The 23,223-nt window shown below is 37.7% G+C and overlaps 2 protein-coding genes across 5 annotated transcripts in view; one reads left to right on the forward strand and one right to left on the reverse strand.

Moving 5' to 3' along the window:
• The window catches only part of LOC126365869 (beclin 1-associated autophagy-related key regulator), a 414,889-nt gene extending 397,730 nt beyond the window's left edge, over window positions 1–17,159 (reverse strand). For 2 of the 4 annotated variants that reach the window (XM_050008556.1, XM_050008557.1), the window contains exons 1-2: window positions 16,613–16,848; window positions 16,416–16,521 (exon numbers count right to left, since the gene is read on the reverse strand). In XM_050008556.1, the coding sequence (XP_049864513.1) occupies window positions 16,416–16,521; window positions 16,613–16,848 (342 nt within the window). Of the gene's footprint in view, window positions 1–16,415; window positions 16,522–16,612 lie in introns of those variants that run through there. The other 2 variants (XM_050008555.1, XM_050008558.1) reach the window with 2 other exon arrangements.
• A 64-nt stretch (window positions 17,160–17,223) lies between these two features.
• Window positions 17,224–23,223, forward strand: part of LOC126365870 (uncharacterized) — an 82,559-nt gene continuing 76,559 nt past the window's right edge. Inside the window, exon 1 of the mRNA XM_050008559.1 lies at window positions 17,224–17,426. The gene's annotated coding sequence lies outside the window, so the exon portion shown is untranslated. The remainder of the gene's footprint in view (window positions 17,427–23,223) is intronic.

Genomic DNA, 23,223 nt, shown 5'->3' on the forward strand with positions numbered 1-23,223 from the left:
ATTTACTGCATTTTTAAATATTCTCCTTTCATCAATTAAATTCACTATCTGTTCTGTTATGCAAGGATTTCTACTAGCCCGTGTCTTTTTACCTACATTTAGAAAAGATTGCTGTATGGTGTGTCAGGTGGCAGTTGACGCTAAATAACGAAAAGTGTGAGATGATCCACATGAGTTCCAAAATAAATCCATTGGAATTCGATTACTCGATAAATTGTACAATTCTCAAGGCTGTCAATTCAACTAAGTACCTGGGTGTTAAAATTACGAACAACTTCAGTTGGAAGGACCACATAGATTATATTGTCGGGAAGGCGAGCCAAAGGTTGCGTTTCATTGGCAGGACACTTAGAAGATGCAACAAGTCCACTAAAGAGACAGCTTACACTACACTCGTTCGTCCTCTGTTAGAATATTGCTGCGCGGTGTGGGATCCTTACCAGGTGGGATTGACGGAGGACATCGAAAGGGTGCAAAAAAGGGCAGCTCGTTTTGTATTATCGCGTTACAGGGGAGAGAGTGTGGCAGATATGATACACGAGTTGGGATGGAAGTCATTATAGCATAGACGTTTTTCGTCGCGGCGAGACCTTTTTACGAAATTTCAGTCACCAACTTTCTCTTCCAAATGCGAAAATATTTTGTTGAGCCCAACCTACATAGGTAGGAATGATCATCAAAATAAAATAAGAGAAATCAGAGCTCGAACAGAAAGGTTTAGGTGTTCGTCTTTCCCGCTCGCTGTTCGGGAGTGGAATAGTAGAGAGATAGTATGATTGTGGTTCGATGAACCCTCTGCCAAGCACTTAAATGTGAATTGCAGAGTAGTCATGTAGATGTAGATGTAGATTCTCTGCTGCCTTCACTATCTCTCTATCAAAGCTACCCATTCTTCTTCTTGTGTATTTCTTTCCCCTGTTCTTGTCAACCGTTCCCTAATGCTCTATCTGTAACTCTCTACAACCTCTGGTTCTTTCAATTTATTCAAGTCCCATCTCCTTAAATTCCTACCTTTTTGCAGTTTCTTCAGATTTGATCCACAGTCCATAAGTAAACATTGCGGTCAGAGTCTACATCTGTACCTGGAAAGGTACTAAAATTTAAAACCTGATTTCTAAATCTCTATCTTACCTTAAATCTTCCAGTGTCTCCAGCTTTCTTCCACATATACAACTTTCTTTCACAACTCTTAAACCAAGTGTTAGTTACGGTTAAGTTATGTACAGTGCAAAATTCTACCATACGTCTTCCTCTTTCATTCCTTACCCCCACAGTCCATATCCACCTACTACTTTTCCTTTTCTTCCTTTTCCAACACTCAAATTCCAGTACCCCATGACTACTAAATTTTCGTGTCCCTTAATTATCTGAATAATTTCTTTTATTGCTTCATACATTTCTTCTTCACCTGCGGAGCTAGTTGGCATATAAACTTTTACTACTGTGGTAGGCATGGGCTTCATGTCTATCTTGACTACAATAATGTGTTCACTATGCTTTTCGTAATAGCTTATCCACACTTCTTTTTATTCATTATTAAACCTACTCTTGCATTACTCCTATTTGATTTTGTATTTATAACCTTGTACTCACCTGACCAGAAGTCTTTTCCTTCGTCATTAAACTTCACGAATTCCCACTATTTCTTACTTTAACCTATCCATTTTCCTTTTTAAATTTTCTAACTTACCTGCAGGATTTAGGGATCTGACATTTCATGCTCCAATCCATACAAGGCCAGTTTTGTTTCTCCTGACAACGTCATCCTCGTGAGTAGTCCCTGCCCGGAGATCTGGATGAGGGTCTATTTTATCTCCAGTATATTTTACCCAAGGGCGATCCATCAACGTTTAACCATACAGTAAAACTGCACGCCTTTGGGAAAAATTATGGCTGCAGTTTCCCCTTACTTTCAGCTATTCACAGTAACAGCACACCAAGACCGTTTTGGTTGATTTTACAAGGCCAGATCAGTCGATCACCATCATTCAATATGACAATGAATCAATCTATAATTGCAGCAAGCTGAAATTATCCAGTATGAGACAGCATGTCCTAATATATGGTACTGTTGCATATTAGGATACCCATGCTATCTCATATTGGGTCATTCCATGCCAAGTGATCTAATTTCGGAATAAGTTCTTGCATGGACATCACAGATTTTGCTGAAATTTTGTGTGGACATTCGCACACGTTCCCAATGAACATTGGTAGAGTTTTACTTCTCCCAATTTAATACCTGCAGAAATTTAGTCATTTGTTAGACTCCACAGTGCAGCTATCAACAGTGCACCCATTGACTTTTCGGCAAGTTTGACACACATCATCTCCAGCAATATTTTCTTGAAAGGAACAAAACTATATCATTTTGTAAAATGTTTTGCATACTCTTAAGCAAAATAATAAGAAAATATTTCTTTAGTGATTTGCTTATGGATAATTTGAAGCAAAATCGGCTAAAAAGGTAGATCCTCGAAAAAAGAGTGAAGTTTAGCATTTAATATCTTCAGAAAAATTGTGAGATACACCTGAAACTTTGCACAGAATAACTTACCAATATAAGATATTACAATGTAAAATTTAATCCTCTTAATGCTTTCAAACAGTTTATGAATTAAAGACAAAGTTGATGATTTTTCTAAAAACACCACAAATTGCTATTTTTGGTCCACTTTTACAAAAAAGTATCTTCCACAAATTATTTTAAACCATTTTCATTAGAAAGACAATGTTCTGAACCACCTAAAAATTATATTTGGTTTAGCACTGTGAGCATATAAGACCTAAAAACTAATGACAGACTGGAGTTGCACTGAAAATGGCCTCATATTCTGCTGGTGCTCGAATCCAACATTTTTGTTATGTTCCACAACTGTTTAGTACTCTCTGTGGACTATAATATCAAAATTCCTATTGACTAGAGAATTAGCTTAAGTCAGAAAAACTGCAAGTAAGCAGTCTTTTTTTTCACATCGCTACAGCATTCAGCTGTACAAAATTCTTGTCATAAAAAATAAAACTGGATGAGGACTCCCATAAAAAGCTTAGTTTCCTCTTTTTGCGGTTCTAAAAGTATGAGGCTATTTTTTGGGCTCAGTCTTATCAAAATGTCTTCCCTAACAACCCCACCAGTGACACCATCTTGCCGGCAGTATAGATTTCCCCACGACATTCTACAGGGGGAAAAAGAGTAACTTGGAGTAAACATATGTTTAGGATACTAAAAAAAAAGAGACCTCTCCTAGCACTGACCTCCGACACTTGCAGAAATGTTTCATCAGCTTGGGATCCTGTATAAAGAAACCCTTATCAGGTTTGGGAACCTGCATCAACTCACCACTGGCTGCTGTTGCACAGCTATCGGGTGTGGCCCCTTGGGTGACGGGGATGCTGGTTTTCTAACTTTAAAACAAGCCAGCAGTGGTTACGGCAATATGAACCAGACCAACATATTTATACAATTTTTGTTGTGTACACTGATGTTCCAAAGTAACTGCAAATTACGCTAGCACAAAGTACACTTTACCTTAAACCATAATTAAACTAGCACATCAGTAACATCACACAATAAGAGATACTAATAGTTCTCTATAACATGAATCCACATTAAGAGATGTCAGGAAGGCTACTATAAACTTCACCAAGGTTTACAAAATGTGACAGTGGTATAAAACCTACAGGCTATTTATGCTTGCTGAAGCTCTTATGCAACAATTTTACTACCACAATTCCACTGATTTGATAATGCACAGTTAAATTGTAAAGTTTATATCGATTCTGTAGTTACAGCGGAAAAACAGACTGAAGTATGTCGCGATGTTTTTCAAGTTATTCAGACTTTATTTCATTTCCTAGACATCAAGACTTTTGATACTGCCTTCCGCAGAGATTACTTAACAATTTTAGAAAATAATAAAAACTGTCAGATTCAATTTGAGACCAGCGGAATATGGGTCCATTTTCAATGCACCTCCATGCTGCCATTATTTTTTAGGGCCTTATACTGCTGGCTCATTTCATTTAAAATCATCCAAAATACAGAAATCTTGTTGCCATCATGTCACATATTTGTGAAAATTTGGTGTAAGAAAGTACATAAATAGAAAGTGATAAAATATTTTTTCAGATTTTTTAAATCAAAACTGTTGTCAGGGTGCCATTTGGAAATGTCTAGCATTTTCTCCATCCGACGTCAGTACGAAAGGTAGGTTGAAAGTTTTTAACTACTATAACTACCTTATTTATAAATCAATTTTATTCAATTTGGTGTCATTAGAAAGATAAAAGGACCAACTATATCACTAAACTATAAAAATGCTGTAACTGTGCATATAAATATGTGCAAATCTGTAATTAAAGTCATTTTTTTCATGAATTTTTTTGGTCAAAATCACAAGTTTCACCATTTAAAATTTTGTCTCAAAGAATTCCTATTGTCATACATCTCAACATAAAAAAATCAGAAGGGTGTTTGCTCTGTTTAATCATTTAAAACAGAAAGAACATAAATAATAATCTACACATTTCATTTTGTGACTTACCTAGTGGTCACAAATGATGATCAGTTCTCATAAAACACATTCATAAAATTCTAAAAAGCATTCATTCTTTCAAATAAGTTTTCAATGGACAATATTATGTCTGATTCAAAAGTATATAAACGACCAGTACTTGTGCTTGCACAAGGAGCACGAAAAGTCATTAAAATGTTTTCATAAGGTATCCAACAAACATCAGTGTGAAGGGACCATGAATAACTTGAGAAAGGGCCACTTGGTCTCATGAACTTGACTTTTGCATCTCTGTGTTCTTCACTTATCTCTAGAATTTTTCCAAGCCACCACTGGTTATCGTAGATAGCTGCGACAAATGTTTCTTCTTTAATTGTGTTAGAGGCAGTGTTTTGGATTCCAAGAGGAACTTGAATGAATTTAGTAGAAGATGAAACATGCTTTATCAGAGCATAACTTAATAATAGCTAACACATGTCCCCAACCCCGGTCAGGTTGTACGATCGCGGTCCGTGTCAGAGAGCTTCTCTCTGGGCTTAGGGTTTTCACTGTTCCACCTCCTTTTTGGGGCCACTTTGCGAACACCCCCATGGTGTGTCCCTCGCCCTTGCCTTCGACTCGACTTGGCACAGGGGCCGAAGGACTCAGTCCCTCCAGAGGCCTTCCGCCGCCGCTTTTATTCCATCCTGGCCACGTATCAGGGCTCTGGCATTTTTACACTGACGGTTGCTGGTTGTGTCGGTTATGCACTAACTCTAGGGGACCATTCCGAACAACGTTCATTTCCGGCTGGCTGCAGCGTTTACACTGCTGAGCTGGTCGCCATCTTTCGTACCCTAGAGTATATTTGCTCGCTCAGTTGAGTCCTTCATGATCTGTAGCGTATCCCTGAGCGGTTTACGAGCTCTTGACCAGTGTTTCCCTCGTTCTCGTCTTGTGATGGCTATCCAGAAGTCCCTGCATACTCTTGCCCGTTGCAGCCACTATGTGGTCTTTGTTTGGACTCCTGGCCATGTTGGGATACCTGGCAATGAGAATGTTGACTGCCTGGCGAAAGAGACCACCATTACACCATCTCTGGACATTGGCCTCCCGGAGACAGATTTGCGAGCATTCCTACGCAGCAAAATTCTGTATCTTTGGGACACTGAATGGCGCGCCCTGCCTTCACGAAACAAACTTTGGGCCATCAAGGAGGCTACTGGCGTGTGGCGCTCCTCCTTGCGGGTCTCTCGCAAGGAGTCTGTTGTCCTCTGCCGGCTACGCATTGGGCACACATGGATGATGTACGGCCACCTATTGCAACGTGAGGACCCACCTTTATGTCACAGCCGCTCCGTTTTGACGTTGGTCCACATTTTATTGGACTGTCCACTTTAAGCTGTGCTCAGGCAGTCATTCAAACTGCCTGACACACTCCCTGCGCTTTTAACAGATGACTCTGCTACGGCTGACTTAGTTTTACATTTTATTCAGGCAGGGGTTTTTTATCATTTAATCTGAGTGTTTCTGATTTATTTTATTGTTTTGTGTTGATTCTGGCCTTTGGACTACGATTTTAAACTGAGTTTTTTTAATGTGTTCTCGGTGGTTGGCTTTTCCTTTTTTATTCCTATGGTCGGCCAAACACCGCCACACACTGTGTGGTTTTACTTTGTTTTGTCTGTTCTTTGTCTGAGTATTTCTTGTCCCGTGTCGTCTGCCGTCTTTCCTGTTGTTCGTTTTTCTTCTATTTGGGTGGTTTTAGTTTGTTGGAAAAAGGGAATGATGACCATAGCAGTCTGATCCCTTTAATTCCCCAAACCAACCAGCCAAGCTTCATGAAAGAAGGTTGCATACATGGAAGAATCCTGGAGATACTAGATAGATTATATAATGGTAAGGCAGAGATTTAGGAACCAGGTTTTAAATTGTAATACGTTTCCAGGGGTAGATGTGGACTCTGACCACACGATGAAATGGGAAATATGATACTGCGTGAAGAGTTTCACAGAGCACCAACAGACCTAAGTCGTAACAAGGCCCCGGGATTGGACAACATTCCATTAGAACTACTGACAGCCTTGGGAGAGCCAGTCCTGACAAAACTCTACCATCTGGTGAGCAAAATGTATGAGATAGGCGAAATACCCTCAGTCTTCAAGAAGAATATAATAATTCCAATCCCAAAGAAAGTAGGTGTTGACAGATGTGAAAATTACCGAACAATCAGTTTTATAAGTCACAACTGCAAAATACTAACGTGAATCCTTTACAGACGAATGGAAAAACTGTTAGAAACCTACCTCGGGGAAGATAAGTTTGGATTTTGTAGAAATGTTGGAACACATGAGGCAATACTGACCCTACGACTTATCTTAGAAGCTAGATTAAGAAAAGGCAAACCTATGTTGATAGCGTTTCTAGACTTAGAGAAAGCTTTTGACAATGTTTACTGGAATACTCTCTTTCAAATCCTGAAGGTGGCAGGGGTAAAATACAGGGAGCGAAAGGCTATTTATAATTTGTACAGAAACCAGATGGCAGTTATGAGTCGAGAGGCATGAAAGGGAAGCAGAGGTTGGGAAGGGAGTGAGACAGGGTTATAGCCTATCCCCGATGTTATTCAATCTGTGTATAGAGGAAGCAGTAAAGGAAACAAAAGAAAAATCCGGAGTAGGAATTAAAATCCATGGAGAGGAAATAAAAACTTTGAGGTTTGCTGGTGACATTGTAATTCTGTTAGAGACAGCAAAGGATCTGGAAGAGCAGCTGAACGGAATGGACAGTGTCTTGAAAGGAGGATATAAGATGAACATCATCAAAAGCAAAACGAGGATAATGAAATGTAGTCGAATTAAATTGGGTGGTGCTGCGGCAATTAGATTAGGAAACGAGATGCTTAAAGTAGTAAAGGAGTTTTGCTATTTGGGGTGCTAAATAACTGAGAATATAAAATGTAGACTGGCAATGGCTAGGAAAGTGTTTCTGATGAATAGAAATTTGGTAACATCGAGTACAGATTTAAATGTCAGGAAGTCGTTTCTGAAAGTATTTGTATGGAGTGTAGCCATGTATGGGAGTGAAACATGGACGATAAATAGCTTAGACAAGAAGAGAATAGATGCTTTCGAAATGCGGTGCTACAGAAGAATGCTGAAGATTAGATGAGTGGATCACATAACTAATGAGGAGGTATTGAATAGAATTGGGGAGAAGAGGAGTTTGTGGCACAACTTGACTAGAAGAAGGGATCAGTTGGTAGGACATGTTCTGAGGCATCAAGGGATCACCAATTTAGTATTGGAGAGTAGCGTGGAGGGTAAAAATCGTAGAGGGAGACCTAGAGATGAATACACTAAGCAGATTCAGAAGGATGTAGGTTGCAGTAGGTACTGGGAGATGAAGCAGCTTGCACAGGATAGAGAAGCATGGAGAGCTACATCAAACCAGTCTCAGGACTGAAGACCGCCACAACAAAAACAACAACAACAGGCCAAATGAATGTGTTACTGTGAACAGTCCTGGAATGCATAACGCATGTGTATGCACATATCACCAGAACGTAAAACTGTTAATGCATGCTGCATATCTGAAAGAACCGTATACTGAACTTCTACAGAAACTTGCCTGCAATCTGGTAAACAAGGAGTGCATGCTGCTTCGCTGTTTCCAGTTTCCTGGCGACTATGAACTGCGCCATTTTTTAATGGAGCTGAAGTCCTTACAAGAATGTGAAAATGTTGTATTCAAACAATGAATGCAAACTGATAGATAGACCTACACTGGAGACATTAATGAAGACGACCAATGAATTTGTTGAGTATTTCGTGCAAAAACTTCAAAACTTAACACAACATCATAATGTATCAAAATCTCAGTCACTACTTTAAATCAAGCAAAGAAGCCCTCCTTGATACTACATGTATCATCATAGTGGATTTTGCAGAGAACTACACCTGTTTGCTTGAGGATGCTACACAAGGATTTCACTGGCAGAACATTCAAGTCACCCTTCATCCTTTTGTGGCGTACTTTAAAACAGATGATTACATTAAGTCAATGTTGAGTTGTACAAGTGGCTGTTTGCTGCATGATACAAACACATGCTATGTTTCCATGAAACTGCTCTCACTTATGTATTGGAACAATTACCACACATCCAGCATGTTATACACTTCAGTGATGGCAGTTCTGCATTATGTAAAAACTTTAAGAACTTTTTAAATTTGTGCCATCACAAGCAAGATCATGGAGTGTCTGCAAAATGGAATTTTTTTGCCACTGGTCATGGCAAAAATGCATGTGATGGAGTTGGTAGTACTATTAAATGTTTAGCAACAAGAGCAAGTTTACAGCATCCATATGACAGTCACATTTTAAGTCCAAAAGATCTGTTTACGTTTACCAAAACTCATCACAGACATGTTGCAAAAACGGTATAAGACTGGTTCTACCCTTTCGGGGAAAACAGTGAATCATTTTTTCAAACCACTGAATGAAACCAATTTTATCTTCAGGATTTTTTCTCTGAAACCTAAGTATACGTCTATCAGATTACGTAAAATTAAGCCTAGCCTTTTTGTCTTATACACTCTTTTGCCATTTTCTGAAGGGACAGATTGTCTCTTTTATTAGCAGAAATGCAACTTATATCATCTTTAGAGGAAAAGTTCTGGGACACGTTTTTCCACATCCTTACCTGTTATGTTTCCCACTTTACAGCTCCCTTTTGACAAAATACCATCTTCTTTTAGCAATACCCTCAATTTCCTTACCATGTATTCGGTAGTTTTAAAAAATATTTGGGTTTTTTCTTTACTCTGTGCAGCTGGTGCTAAGGTTAAGTATTTGTAGTTTTTCTTTAACAGAACTTCTGATGAATTTCTCTAAGTTTTTGTATTAAAATAATACAGTCTGTACATTCAGCACTGCCAGTTTCTTCAGACACATTTTTCATTGGAACGTGTAGCACTTCTGATGCTGTTTGCTTGAATTTTAAAGCTGAGTGACAAGACTTGGATCGAATCTATTCTGGATGGCTGTCTTGTGCTCTCTTGGTAACCGTAAATGGTGAAATTTCAAGTAATTCACAACCTTCATTAAGTTTTTGAAGAGCTGTAGATGGATCTGGTGTATATTCTTGCTCTTCAACTGCACATTCATCCATCCCTGGAAGGTTATCCCCCATAGGAGATAAAATGTCCTTACAGCTTGTTATGCACAGCTTGGTAACTGGGATAAGTGCAAAGGTTTTTATTTCCTTGGCATGGTTAAAGAAATAGGTTTCATAGATTTCTTAGCAGTCTTTTCACCATGCTTCTTAAAAGGGTCACAGCAAATTCTTTGTCTGTCTTCAAATGTTTCCAAATAGAGCCTTTTGTGTGAACAACACACACACTCAATATTTTCACAGGTGCTTCTTGGCTTCAATAATTCAGTATCAGCTTGATTCAGGCTTCACATACCTGTTAAATCAAGCTCTTTACTGCTACTACTTTTGTTCTGACACACAACTGTTGACAAAAAACCTAAAGAACATTTGTTTTCTGTAGTGATTTTTAACCAACTGTGTATGTTGCAGAAAAGATCTGGATGGTTTGAAACTTTTTCTTGTTCTCTAATTAGTCACACAGCCTGTGAGGGAGCTCAAATTTGCAATAAATAAATAAATAAATAAATAAATTGTTGCTTAGACACAGAACTTTAATAATTTTTATGTTATAGCTCTATTCTTTTACTTTCCAATTACACCAAAATCAATAAAATTGATTCATAAATAAAAAAGGTATAGTGGTTACAAACTTACAAGGCACTTTGTTTCTCAACGCAAGTTGGTAGAAGGGGCTCACATTTCAGAATGGTCTCCTAATTGCAATTTTGGTCAAAAAAATTCCAGAAAAAATATTTTAACCCTAACTCATTATGTACATTCTTACACCAAATTTTCAGAAAAATCTGTGAGATAAGGGCAACTGTCACTGGGTAATTTCACGTGAAATTACCCTGCCCACACTGCACAACCAACTACAATTTTTAGGTGGTTTAGAACATATAGAACATAGTCTTTCTAATGAAAATTATTAAAAGAGTTTTCAGTAGACTTTTTTTGTCAAAATGGGCAAGAAGCGGCCCTTTAGATGTTTTTAGAAAAATCTCCAACTTTGCCCTACATTTGTAAACTATTGGGAAGAAGATGGAGAATGAAATTTTATATTCCAAGATCTCATATTGATAAATTATTACACATAACATTTCAAATGTCACAATTACTTTTGGAGACATAGGCCTTACATCACTAAACTTCACATTTTTATGGAGCATGTGTGTTTTTTGGCTGACCTTGCTTCAAATTATCCATATACAAATCTCTCAGGATTTTTCCCCCCTTCTTGACAGTGAGCCAAACATTGTACAATTGTACAAGATGAACAGGTTTTCTTTCTTTCAAGAAAATACTGCCAAGAGACATAAGTTGCCAAAAGCCCATGAGTGCCCTGTTGACAGCTGTGGTATGGAGTCAAATAAATAACTGTATCCCTGGAATTACTGCATTAATGACTATGAAATTTTATCAATGTTCACTGGGAACACGTGTGATTGTTCATACAAAATTTCAGTGAAATCCATGAGAGTCGTGCAACAACTTCTAGACCACTTGGCATGGAATGACCCTATTAGGAATAAGCCACCTTGCACTAAAACCTAGCCCCCTAGTTACACTGGTCATTAATTATAGTGATGAAAGAATACTTTGTGAAGAATGTAATATATATTGCTGCAACAGCTACTCCAACTTCACATATTACAGCCCTCCAACTTCACATATACTAAAAAGAACTTGACACTGAACACTAGAAAATCCAGGATGGATTAGTAATGATTATTATCGGTTTGTGATGCACCCAACTGTGCAGTTATCAGTGCCCATACAAATTCCCAATCTTTACTCAGTACAATCTCACCACTTTCATGAATGATAATGAAATGAGGACAGCACAAACACCCAGTCCCCAGGCAGAGAAAATCCTCAACCTGGCCAGGAACTGAACTTGGGACCCCGTGATCCTGAGGCAGCAACGCCACCCACTAGACCACGAGCTACGGACATGAATTAATGACACTATTATAAAAAGATTAGATTGCTACTCACCATATAGTGGAAGTGCTGAGTCACAGACAGGCGCAACAAATGCTTTCGGCAAGAAGAACTACTTCTGATATAGACAACATGTGCACACATATTCACACAAAAGCAGTCTCTCTCTCTCACACACACACACACACACGCACACACAGTGTCTCTGGCTGCCTGGGCCCGTCTCGGGTCTAATAGGATCTGGCCTCTGGCCTCAACAGCCAGAGACAGTGTGGTCGTGTGTGTGTGTGTGTGTGTGTGTGTGTGTGTGTGTGTGTGTGTGTGAGAGAGAGAGAGAGAGAGAGAGAGAGAGAGAGAGAGAGAGAGAGCGTGAGTGTTTATTTTAGAAGAAGACCTTCTGGCGAAAAGCTTAATTGTTTAGTAGTCCTTTTGTTGTGCCTGTGTGGCTCAATATCTCCACTATATGGTGAGTAGTAATCTATACTTTTCATTATATTGAAATCTAACACTTATAGAATCAAGGATTGTTCACAAAGCCCATAATGACCTTACTGTTACTGCTCATGTCTCAGGCACTATGTCAACTAAGTTTTGCTACTTCCCTAAAGGGCTGAGCAACAACAATAATCAGAATCTAGCTGTCTCACTTTAGCAAACTCTCCCGTAATAGGCACAACTCTTTTTTTTTTTTTTTTAAAAAAAAAAAAAAAGAAAAAAAATAGAAGTCATATGATAAATGTATTATTCGAGGACTGTGTCCTTAGTTTTAAGTGTTACTTATATTTTCTTCTTTATACTGTACATTTACATAACCTGGGCCCAAGCGACCCTGTGGTTTACGTTGTAGCGTAACTAATTTGGTTTGGGTTGTAATCAATTACATTTTCTTGACACGCATATGTATTGCTGTGACTGGAGAAAACACGTTGTTAGAACTTTTAGCCCTGTTCAACTGTCATATAACAAATTCTAGAATAGTGCATGACAGCAAAATACTGCGGAAAATGGTTATGAATGTTTGATGCAGTAAAGAAATGTTGTAGGAGTTCGCTACACAGCAGTTTTGTGTTTGACATTCGACTCTCATATGGAAGAAAGGTAAGGTCATTTTTAACACTAAATAATAACATGAACACCACTTCACAGTCCAGACATGATGAGAGTGCTTATGTTATTTCTTCATATTATTCTTTTGCACACAATTTGGCAAAATTTATACAAGCACCAGCAAAGGTTATAATCTCTTACACCCCCAAAGATGCTTGGGATTTATTAACTCCTCTAGCTACTGTGGACGAGATTGTGAGATGCACAAACCTAGAGGCAAGAATTCTTTGTGTATCAAGAAAAATAAATGGATATGATGCAACTAGAGATGAAATGCTTGCCTTCTGGAGAGTTTTGTTTAATACCGGAGCAGATAAAGGCTGGATGTTCCAATCAGGAAAATTTTTCTGAGAAAATTTTCCAATCCATTACATTATATAGGGCTACAATGTATGCGAGTCGATTTGGGGCACTCAGAAGATCTACCAGATATATGACAAAAGAACAAGAAAGGCTAGGTAATAAACTGATTAAGTTTTTGCTACACGCTACATAAGGAAAATATTTATAGGACCTAATATTAATGTTACAGAGGGTGAACAACTAGTTTCATTTAGGAGCCATTGTGGATTTGTGCAATATATGCCAAATAAGCCTGGAAAGTATGGAATTAAAGTGAATGAGCAAAGTTTCAACTGGTTATGTTACTGATTGTGAATACAGGAAGACAACACAGTGAACCACTTCACTTCATAATAATTAGGGCCTTACCACAGTGAAGACACCTGCAGGCAATAATGCTGGTATAGCCAGAAATGTTACTGTTGGTAATTATTTTACAAGCAAAAGGCAAAAGAAATGACAACAGTAGTTTTTTGTCAAAGAAAATCAAGTGTGTAAACATGCACCGTGATAAATCTGCAAGTGAACGTCCAAAAGCTTGAGATTGTGAATTCTTATAACCATATGAATGGTGGCATGGATGTTCTGGATCAGCTAGTACACAATTGTAATAATAATAATAAAAAGATAACACTGGCCCATGGCTCTCTGGCACAGCATACGGGATTTATGTACACTAAGTACCTTTTTATGAAAAAGTTGCTTCACCATACAGCAGGGATGCTGAGTTTCAGATAGGCACAACAGAAAGACAGTGTGGCTTCAGTTGCCTGAGACTGCAGAGAGAGAGAGAGAGAGAGAGAGAGAGAGAGAGAGAGAGAGAGAGAGAATACGAGTGGGTGCGTGGGCACGTGCCTGTTTTTGACGAAGGCCTTACTGGCCGAAAGCTTTATTTGTGACAGTCTTTTTGTTGTGCCTATCTGCAACCCAGCATCTCCATTATATTGTGAGTGTCAACTTTCCTTTTCCAAATACTGTTACATTCAAGTCTGGGTTTTCCACTGCTTTACTAAACACCTTTTGTCTTTATGCAGCACAAGATTCCACATAACACGAAGCGTTTCTGCCCAGGAGGAGACTTTTCAGGCCTAACTTTCAATGGAGTTAATCTAACTACTCATGATCAGAAGATGAGCAGATCCCTTTCCATAGAAAACCATATACATCGAGAAGTTCACTGCTATCGCTCAAACACACAACAGCAGTAGCAACAGCACGATGGGTCATCAGAAGAGATGGTTTCTGTAAGTGCGCAGAATCTGTGTGCCAGAACCACAACAGTGTGGTGTGCAACAATTATAAACAGTAATATGTCTTTTTCTTTGTCAGTTTCGTAATCACCAATTTGTGATAAAAAATACTGGGGACTTATGTTTCAGTTTTCATAATTTAATTTAATCAAAGAAAATTACTGAGGATTGAAAATATACTTTATCTTGGCATTAAAAACAATTTCAGCTGTCTTATATCCTATCATGGGCACATTTTTTGCATCAACTCAACAAAGATAACATTTTTTCCATTCTATTAGAAATGTGATCGACTGGCTAAATTTATTTTTGATAATTTTATTTTTGTGATTTAGGACCAAAAATTGTTGTGGTACATATGTCATCATAGGACCTTTGTGAGGTATTAAAACTTGTAGTAAATGGTTTCTCACTTCCCTTTTGTGTTGCCATTAGACATAAAACATAGTGAATTATGTTTTGTTTTTCTTTTACTTTATTTAAAAAATATTTGTTCCCGATATTCAAGTTTACTTGTCACAAGGTGAAAACAATCTTTGAACTTTTATCACACAATAAAGGTATGAGCTGCTACAGATCACAATAATGCATACTGCAGATGCAAAGCAATGTGTTCTGACAACAGTAGTTATCCCATGACAAACTGATTGTTGTACCAATTTTCATACACCTGGTGCAGTGTAGTACTACACGATGTCGGGCATAGACAGAGGTGGTAAAACATATTCCCAAAAGGTATTGGATACTCCTGTGTTGGTGGTAAGTATGCTTCTCAAGGACCACAACTGACAGATTAATTTTGTAGTAAGTATACTACCCAAGGCCCTTCCAAAAACTACATTGGTGGTAACCATACTTCCCAAAAATGATCAAAACACCACTGTTTGGTGGGTATATACTTCCCACAGTCCTGAAGGCTATATTTCACAACAAACAAACTACAGCTGATGCAGTGGGCTGCCACTAGATGGCAGGAACATACATAAATGGTAACATATATTTCCTTAAATGCTGCAAAGAAATAGGTTTATTGGGAAGTATATCCCCAGGGCCCATGAAAGGGTGAAAACAAAATATTCATGCATGATAACATCCAAAAAATATTTGTTCCATTTTAAAATTTTGTACTAGCCGATAACAGGTCCCATGGAGCCACGATACGTAAATGAGCAAGAGACAGAAGTCAAGTGTGGGTTAAGACTAAAAATATCACTCTCTAGCTGATTAATATCACTGAGGTGAACATTATTCTTGTTTATGAACAAATACCTGCATTAATTTATACATATTAATGATGTTTGAACTCCATGGCTGGTTTTAATTACTTTAATAAATATTTAGCAACCTATCACTTTTAGGTATAACTTTACTTTAGCGACCCATGGGTTTCCATCCATTTTTAACTTGCATAATACATTAAGATCTTCATCCATATCATATTTTAAGGAACTGCATTTGGAATGTCACAGTTGTCTTTTTCCACCATTATATGTGTAGCACACACTATTTTCAATTGGCTGATCCATGGTGATTGTCCACAGGCTACCGCTCCATACAGCAGTAGGTGCCTACTGACAAAATGTTGCACTACGTAATATGCCAGCGAGTTGTAAACTGAATATCACAATCACAAATGGGATGTATAAGACTCTGAAATGTTCCTCATGTCACTGCAAATTTTGGTGTTTCTCTCTTGATCTCCTTTCCATTTTTCTGTCAGCTAGCACAGAAGCCTACCATCATCAGTAAGTTACCATCAAAGCCGACGATCACACTGACACTTCTCGCTGCTGACCAAAGAGCGTTTTTTAAACCATGGTTATTGTGGAAAAAGTCATTCAATTTTACTAATTATGTAGCAGGTATCATTACACTGCTAACTAAAAAAAAGATAATAAATAAATATACATCTTCTCCCTTTCCCAAACTTAAAATTTATACACAGACAATCAAAAATTTTCATTTGATGCTTATTACTGCTTTTCACTTCTCAACAGCTGTAGACACAACTTGATACGGTGTGAACAGAATCCCTTTCCTCCAGTAGCAATTGACTGCCACAAATAACAAGACCCACGAAAGTAAAGGTACTAGTAGAGTCTCTTACGTTAACACTTTTCTTACCAATTCATTTGCTTTTAACCGCTTCCACAGCAATTCTTCACAATGTTTCTCTACCTGACACTTGTCATTCTTCAACCGCAAGAGGTTAATTTGTTTATCCGCGAATCTGAAAGTAAATGAATACGACAAAAAGTGAGCTGCCTGTTCAACATTAAAAGCAAATCTACAACTCAGTGCATCGGCAATGTAAATCTTACCTCCGATAAATAACATGATCGAAGGAAGAAGACATCTTCCGACCAGGGTACAACGATTGCATACATTTCGAATGAATAAAGTCGCCATTCTGAACACACTGTTTGCAATAAAATGCCTTTTTATAATTGCCACAGAGAGGACACTTTCCAACAGTTGAGCTATACCTGCTACAGCTGTCTTCTATTGACATTAAAGCCAAATCCTCACAACTACCATCTGAACTACTCGCCGCCATTACATTATCAAAGATATGCACTATGAAAACATCGCCGTGTCAAACAATGAAACAATCATTCGAAAAACACTTTATTGTCATTATGAATCTTTCTGCATAGTACCCAGCGAATCACTTCCTTCTGCGCAGAAAGGTTATCTCAAAAGTGTCAGATTCACGATACGTCATAATACAGTTGCCTGTCGTTTTCCGTCGTTTGGAGTTTTATTCCAGAAAAAGGATTTTGTCACAAACTATTTCCTTTATTTTCCGAGCACAGCGAAGTTCCCAATAACTTACATCACAGTAAGAGGTCGGACTGCAGTGCAGGTCGATCCTTTCAGATAACCTGATTTTGACATGTCGATGGCTGTCTTTGTTGCGAAATAATGGAGCAGTATCGGACGCGGTTTGATAAGATGACAGATGAGAGGATTTCACGGTTCATGTGCTGTTTGTTTTGGTGCACTGTTTGAATTATTGAATCAGGAATAAATTGTAAAGAAAAGAAGGGGGCGGTCAGCAAACGGAACGGATAACGTGTGTTATTGATGTATTTGAAATGAATACATTACTATGTACGCGCTTCAACGAAACAGGTGAGACAAGCTCAACGAGACACTTATAAATACAAAATTTGGTTGATATTTTTCATTTTTGTGGGAACTGTGTGATGCTCTGTTTGGTATGAGTGAGTTATACAGCTCTTCTAAAACAAATAAAGAGTTCGTGTTTCATTGCCGTTTAAAACATAAACAAACACATTTTCATTTGTGTTGCGGTGTGCAGCACTGCTTGAATTTTGAGAAATGCAAAATAAGCCGTGTATCCTCGACTGGTGTTCATAACACGTTCTAAGAATATGAACCGAAGTATCGTTACTGTTTTTTTCTTGATGTTTGCACTGAAATGCATTTGATACAATTGAACATTAATGTTTGACAATTTACAGGTGATTAACACTTGACGTTAATCCGTGTCAACTGGCCCAACTGGAAAATGCTCCCGGCCCGACAATTTTCGAATATGTGAAATTTATACAGAATGCAACCAACGGACCTGTAAGAAGTTCAGCTCTAACTTTATATAGGTGCTTTGGCCGTTTTCACAGCTGCCAGATCGATTTGGCATGCTGTAATTTGTCATCTGGATATAACTGTACAGAATATCCAATAAATGCAAATGGAGAAAAAAAAAGAAAGCAATACCCCTGACCCAATCCCACCTCAAACATGCAGAAAATTGTTGTCGTGGCAAATGCCTCGAACATTTTAACAATGCTATCGGGGGAGATTCATATGACTGGGTGGAAATCACTTAAGGGGTTCCACAAGGCTCAATATTAAGTCCACTTTCGTTTCTCATAGATGGAAACAACCTAGCGTCTGAAATACAACAATCAGAGTGCGTTCTGTTTGCGGATGACACTAATATTGTTATCATTCCAGACATTAATACAGCAACAGAAGAAATGATAAACAATGTTCTGAAAACTATTATTGAGTGGTTCTTTGAGAATTATCTCTTCCTGTTTTGAAAAAGACATACATATTCACCTATTTACTAAAGAAAAATCACCAAACAGACGTATTTTTACAGACGTTGTTATTTTATTTAGATGACCAGTTTTGGCATCTCAGTAATGCATCGTTGCAGGCTTAACTGGAGCCATCAGTACTAGGATTCCCTGATTTTTTTTTTTATATTGTGTGTATACTTCGAAGACTTGACATGTCTTCAACAATGGACTAATAAAGCAAGAATGCATCAAATACATTTGGAAAATAAATGGGGAACATAAATTTTGTTGGCCACTAAATTAACAAACTCTCTTCAACTACGCCAAAGAAACCTCAAAATTTAAGCCACTGTTTGCAGTCTAACTGTAGTGTACCAAAATAAAAATACGGGTTTCCAGTAGACTTAAATGCACACGTTTCAGTGGTGCAAACAATTATAAAATAGGTGGTGTCAATTTTAAGGTATGTGGTGTCAAGTACAGGTAGAATTGGTTCATCTGCTGTTTTTTTATTATTATTTAGAGGCAGATAACATAGTGGTTAAATTTGCTGAACAGTTAATTAGAGCCCAACTTCATGACAGGTACACAGATAATGCACTGATAAATGATCACTTTTCCGATGTCTCTTACCCACTACCTAGTCCTTGTTGCCGTCATAACAATTTTCAGCAAGCAAGTTTGATGAGGGGCTGTGCCATGGAAATTGTTTGTGATCATGTATTTTATTTCAATGTTCTGTACAGAATGTTGTTAGGATACTAAGTCATGTTGCAATATCCAAGCTATATTTGCTAAATAATGGTTTGCTAAACTTCAAGATTTTGTAATTTCCAACTACCAATAAAACAGCTGGTGTCCAAACGACTCTGTACATCAAGTTACTGATGAAGTTGAAACTTGGTAGACATTCATACAGGTCTCTTAAGTACATTCTGTATAAATTTCATCAAAACTGAAGACGGTCTTGCTGGGACCTCCAGGTCACTTGGTACAGAATGACACAGTCTATTAGTACATACTGACGTATTTCTGGGAAGTTCTTAATTAACAGAAAATACAGTGTGATACGAAACACCATTGTTAAGCAGGTAGCTACTGTACATTTACATCTTAACTCTGCAAACCATAATGGGGTTCATATTAGAGGAAACGTCTCATTGTACCAGTTATTAGTGTTTCTTTGTGTTCCATTCACATGTGGAGTGTGGGAAGAATGATTGTTTGAATGCTTCTGTGTGAGCATTAACTATTTTAATCTTATCCTCATGATCCCTATGTGAGCAATACATAGGTGTTGCAATATATTCCTAGAGTAATCATTTAAAGCTGGTTCTTGAATATTTGTTTATAGACTTTCTCACAATAGTTTACACCTATCTTCAAGATAGACCCACAGTTTAAACAAATCTGTGACCATTCGTGTTGCCATTCTCGGTGTATGTTTAATATCCCTTCTTAGTTCTATCTGGTTTTGGTCCCACACACATGAGCAATATTCGAGAACCAGTCACAATAATGCTTTGTAAGCAGTCTCCTTTGTAGACTGGTTGCACTTCCCCAGTATTCTGCTAATAAACCAAATTCTACCAACTGCTTTACCAACGACTGAACCTATATGCTTATTCAATTTCATATCCGTACAGAGAGTTACACACAGGTATTTGTATTAGTTGGCCAATTCCAACACTGACTCATTGATATTATAGTCATAGGATACTACGTTTTTTATTTTTCATGAAGTGCGCAAAATTTTACATTTCTAAACATGTAGAGATGTTGCCAATCTCTGTACCATGTTGAAATCTTATCAACATGTGACTGAATATTTATGCAGCTTCTTTCAGATACTACTACATTACAGATAACTGCGTCATCATATTGTCTGCAAGGTCATTAACATACAACATGAACAGCAAGGGTCCCAACACACTTCCCTGGGCCACACCCGAGGTTATTTCTACATCTAATGAGAACTCTCCATTCAAGATAACATGCTGTGTCCTCAATCCAGCCACAAATTTCACTTGATACCCCATATGATTGTACTTTTGACAATAAGTGTATGTGTGGGTACTGAGTAAAGTACTTTTTGTAAATATAGAAATATTGCATTGACCTGGTTGCCTTGATCCAAAGCTTTCACGAAGTCATGTGCAAAAAGTGGAAGTTAGGTTTCAAGTGATCAGTGTTTCCGAAATCTATGTTGGTGGCACCGAGGATGTCGTTCTGTTCAAGATATATCACATCTCTGTGTTTGAGCTCAGAATATGTTCTATAAGATCCTACAACAAATCGATGTCAGGGGTATCTGGCGGTAATTTTGTGAATCACTTTTACTACTCTTACTGTAGACAGGTGTTAGTTGTGTCATTTTCCAAGAACCGGGCATGGATTTTTGTTTAAGGGATCTATAGTCAATTATAGTTAGATGAGCTTTGTTCAGTTTTACTGCTGTTTCTCAACACCACTGACACTAATACTTATTTCATTCATCTTTTCAGTGGTATGAGGATTAAACTGGGGAAATGCTCCTGGGTTTTCCTTTGTGAAGGAACATTTGAAAACAGAATTAAGCATTTCAGCTCTTTCTTTACTAGCTTCAATTTCAATTCCTGTCTCATTCGGGAGGGACTGGACACTAACTTTGGTGCAACTGACAGCCTTTACATACGGCCAGCATTTCTTTGGGTTCTGCGGAAGATCACGTGACAGTATTTTGCTACAGCAATCATTGAAGGCATCATGCATTGCTCTCGTGACAGCCAAATGTGTTTCATTCAGCATCTCTATCTATAGCCGTATGCTTTGTTTTACACCTGATATGCAGTAATCTCTGTTTCTGTAGAAGTTTCTTTTCAGTGACTGTACGCTATGAAGGTTCTCTCCCATTTTGAACCATTCTGCTGGGTACATATCTATCCAGTGCATGGTCAACTACTCTTAAACTTGATCCAGAGTTCCTCTATATGCTCCTGCTCTGTGCTGAAGGTTTCAAGTTCCTCTTTGATACATTACACTATTGATTTTTTTAATCTAGTTTACTGTGCATTTGTGCATTAGTAATCATTGTGTCACAATGACTTCACTGTCGCCTTTATACCAGTTTTGATGTGACATCCTGAAAGAGGTCAGATGTGTTTATTGCCATTAGATCCAATATATTTCCATGATGAGTGGGGTTCCTATCTATCTGTTCTAGGTGGTTTTCAGAGAAGGTGTTTAGTAAAATTTCACAGGATGTCTTCATGCCCGCCAGTAACAGAACTGTAATTTTCCCAGTTAATTGTTGGATGATTAAAGTCTCCACTAGTGATTACAGTGTGAAATGAGGTTTCCTCTAACATTTTTGGTTACATCATAAGAGGAGTCTGGTGGGCGATAGAAGGACCCAATTGTCATTTTGTGCCCACCTCTAATACTGAGTCTTGTCCAGACAAATTCACATGCAGCTTCAGTTTCTGTCTCGATGGACATTATTGTAAAAATTTTAATGGCACCTTTAATATTCTCCAAAGTCCAGATTTTAATGTAGTTTATGTACAGGTAAAAAGAAAAAAAGAAATGTTCATGATTATTAAAGTGTAGAGTAATTTCGAGAGAAATGTTGGATTCCTTCAGGGAGGAAGGAGAAGTTTATTGGACAGGGATGGATGGAGAAACCTATTTGTTATGTGTGAACTGTCACTCCCACCTCAAATCTTCTTCAGATTAAATTCCTCCTTCCTTTCTGCAGAAGGAGCCAAATGTTCGGAAATGGTATTCTGAAACCTGAAAGTGTTTTTATGTCTTTTGCTGTTTTGTTTGACAGATGGTTAAAGTTGTATGTCCATAAAAATACTGCCAGCCTTTCTGTCTCCTTTTGATTTTAATAATCATTTGAATATTTTTTTTTTTCATGCACCAAGTATGGTAGTTTAAAGATTTTTATCTGCTGATAATGTATGTACTCATTTGCAAAGTCTTGCTCACCTTGGTACTGAGGCATGACTGAAAGCAAATGTAGGTAACAGCCATTATATTCTCCCAGGAGTTACAATTGTACTGTGTGGATTAATTATGATTGCATCATCATGGGTAACATATTTTGTAGATAAAATAGTTCTCCTTTCGGGTGAGGAGTGTTATGAGATATTGGAAGAAGAATTTGACAAAGCAGAAAAAGTTTCCTGTAATAGAGAATATAAGAGACAGACAAATACTATCAGAATTGAAGAAAAAATATAACCCCATTACAAATAGATAAATAAATGAATAAAAATAAAAAAGAAATAAAAAGGCAGGTGCAGACAGGTGTGAATATTACCAAACCATCAGTTTCATTCGGCATGATTTGGAAAATAGTAGCATGAATTATTTACAGAAAAATGGACTGACTGGTAGAAGCTGAGCTGGAGGAAAGTCTTTTTGGATTCAGAAGAAATGTAAGCACACATGAAGCAATACTCCCACTATAACTGAGGCAAACCTTCGTTTATTGCATTTGGCCATGATCACTGGAATGTACATTTTGAAATTCTGATGTTCTAAAGTACAGCTTGTATAGAAACCAGACTGAAGTCAAAAGAGTCGAAGGACATGGAAGGAATGCAGTAGCTGAGAAAGGAGCCAGTAAAGGCCCCAGTGTTATTCAGTCTGTAGATTGAGCAAAAAGTAAAGGTGTAAAGGTTTGATAGTGACATTATAGTTCTATCAGAGACAGTAAAAGAATTGGAAAAATCAGTTAAATGGAATGGGTAGTGTCTCGAAAGCAGGTTATTAAATGAACAAAGATAATAGAGTTTAGTCAAAAGAAATTGGTTGATTTGTAGTGAACTGGATTTGAAAACGTGACTGAAAGTATTAGGTGCTGCTATTTCAGCAACAAAATAACTGAT

Source organism: Schistocerca gregaria, chromosome 4, assembly GCF_023897955.1.
Source record: "Schistocerca gregaria isolate iqSchGreg1 chromosome 4, iqSchGreg1.2, whole genome shotgun sequence".
NCBI lineage: Eukaryota > Metazoa > Arthropoda > Insecta > Orthoptera > Acrididae > Schistocerca > Schistocerca gregaria.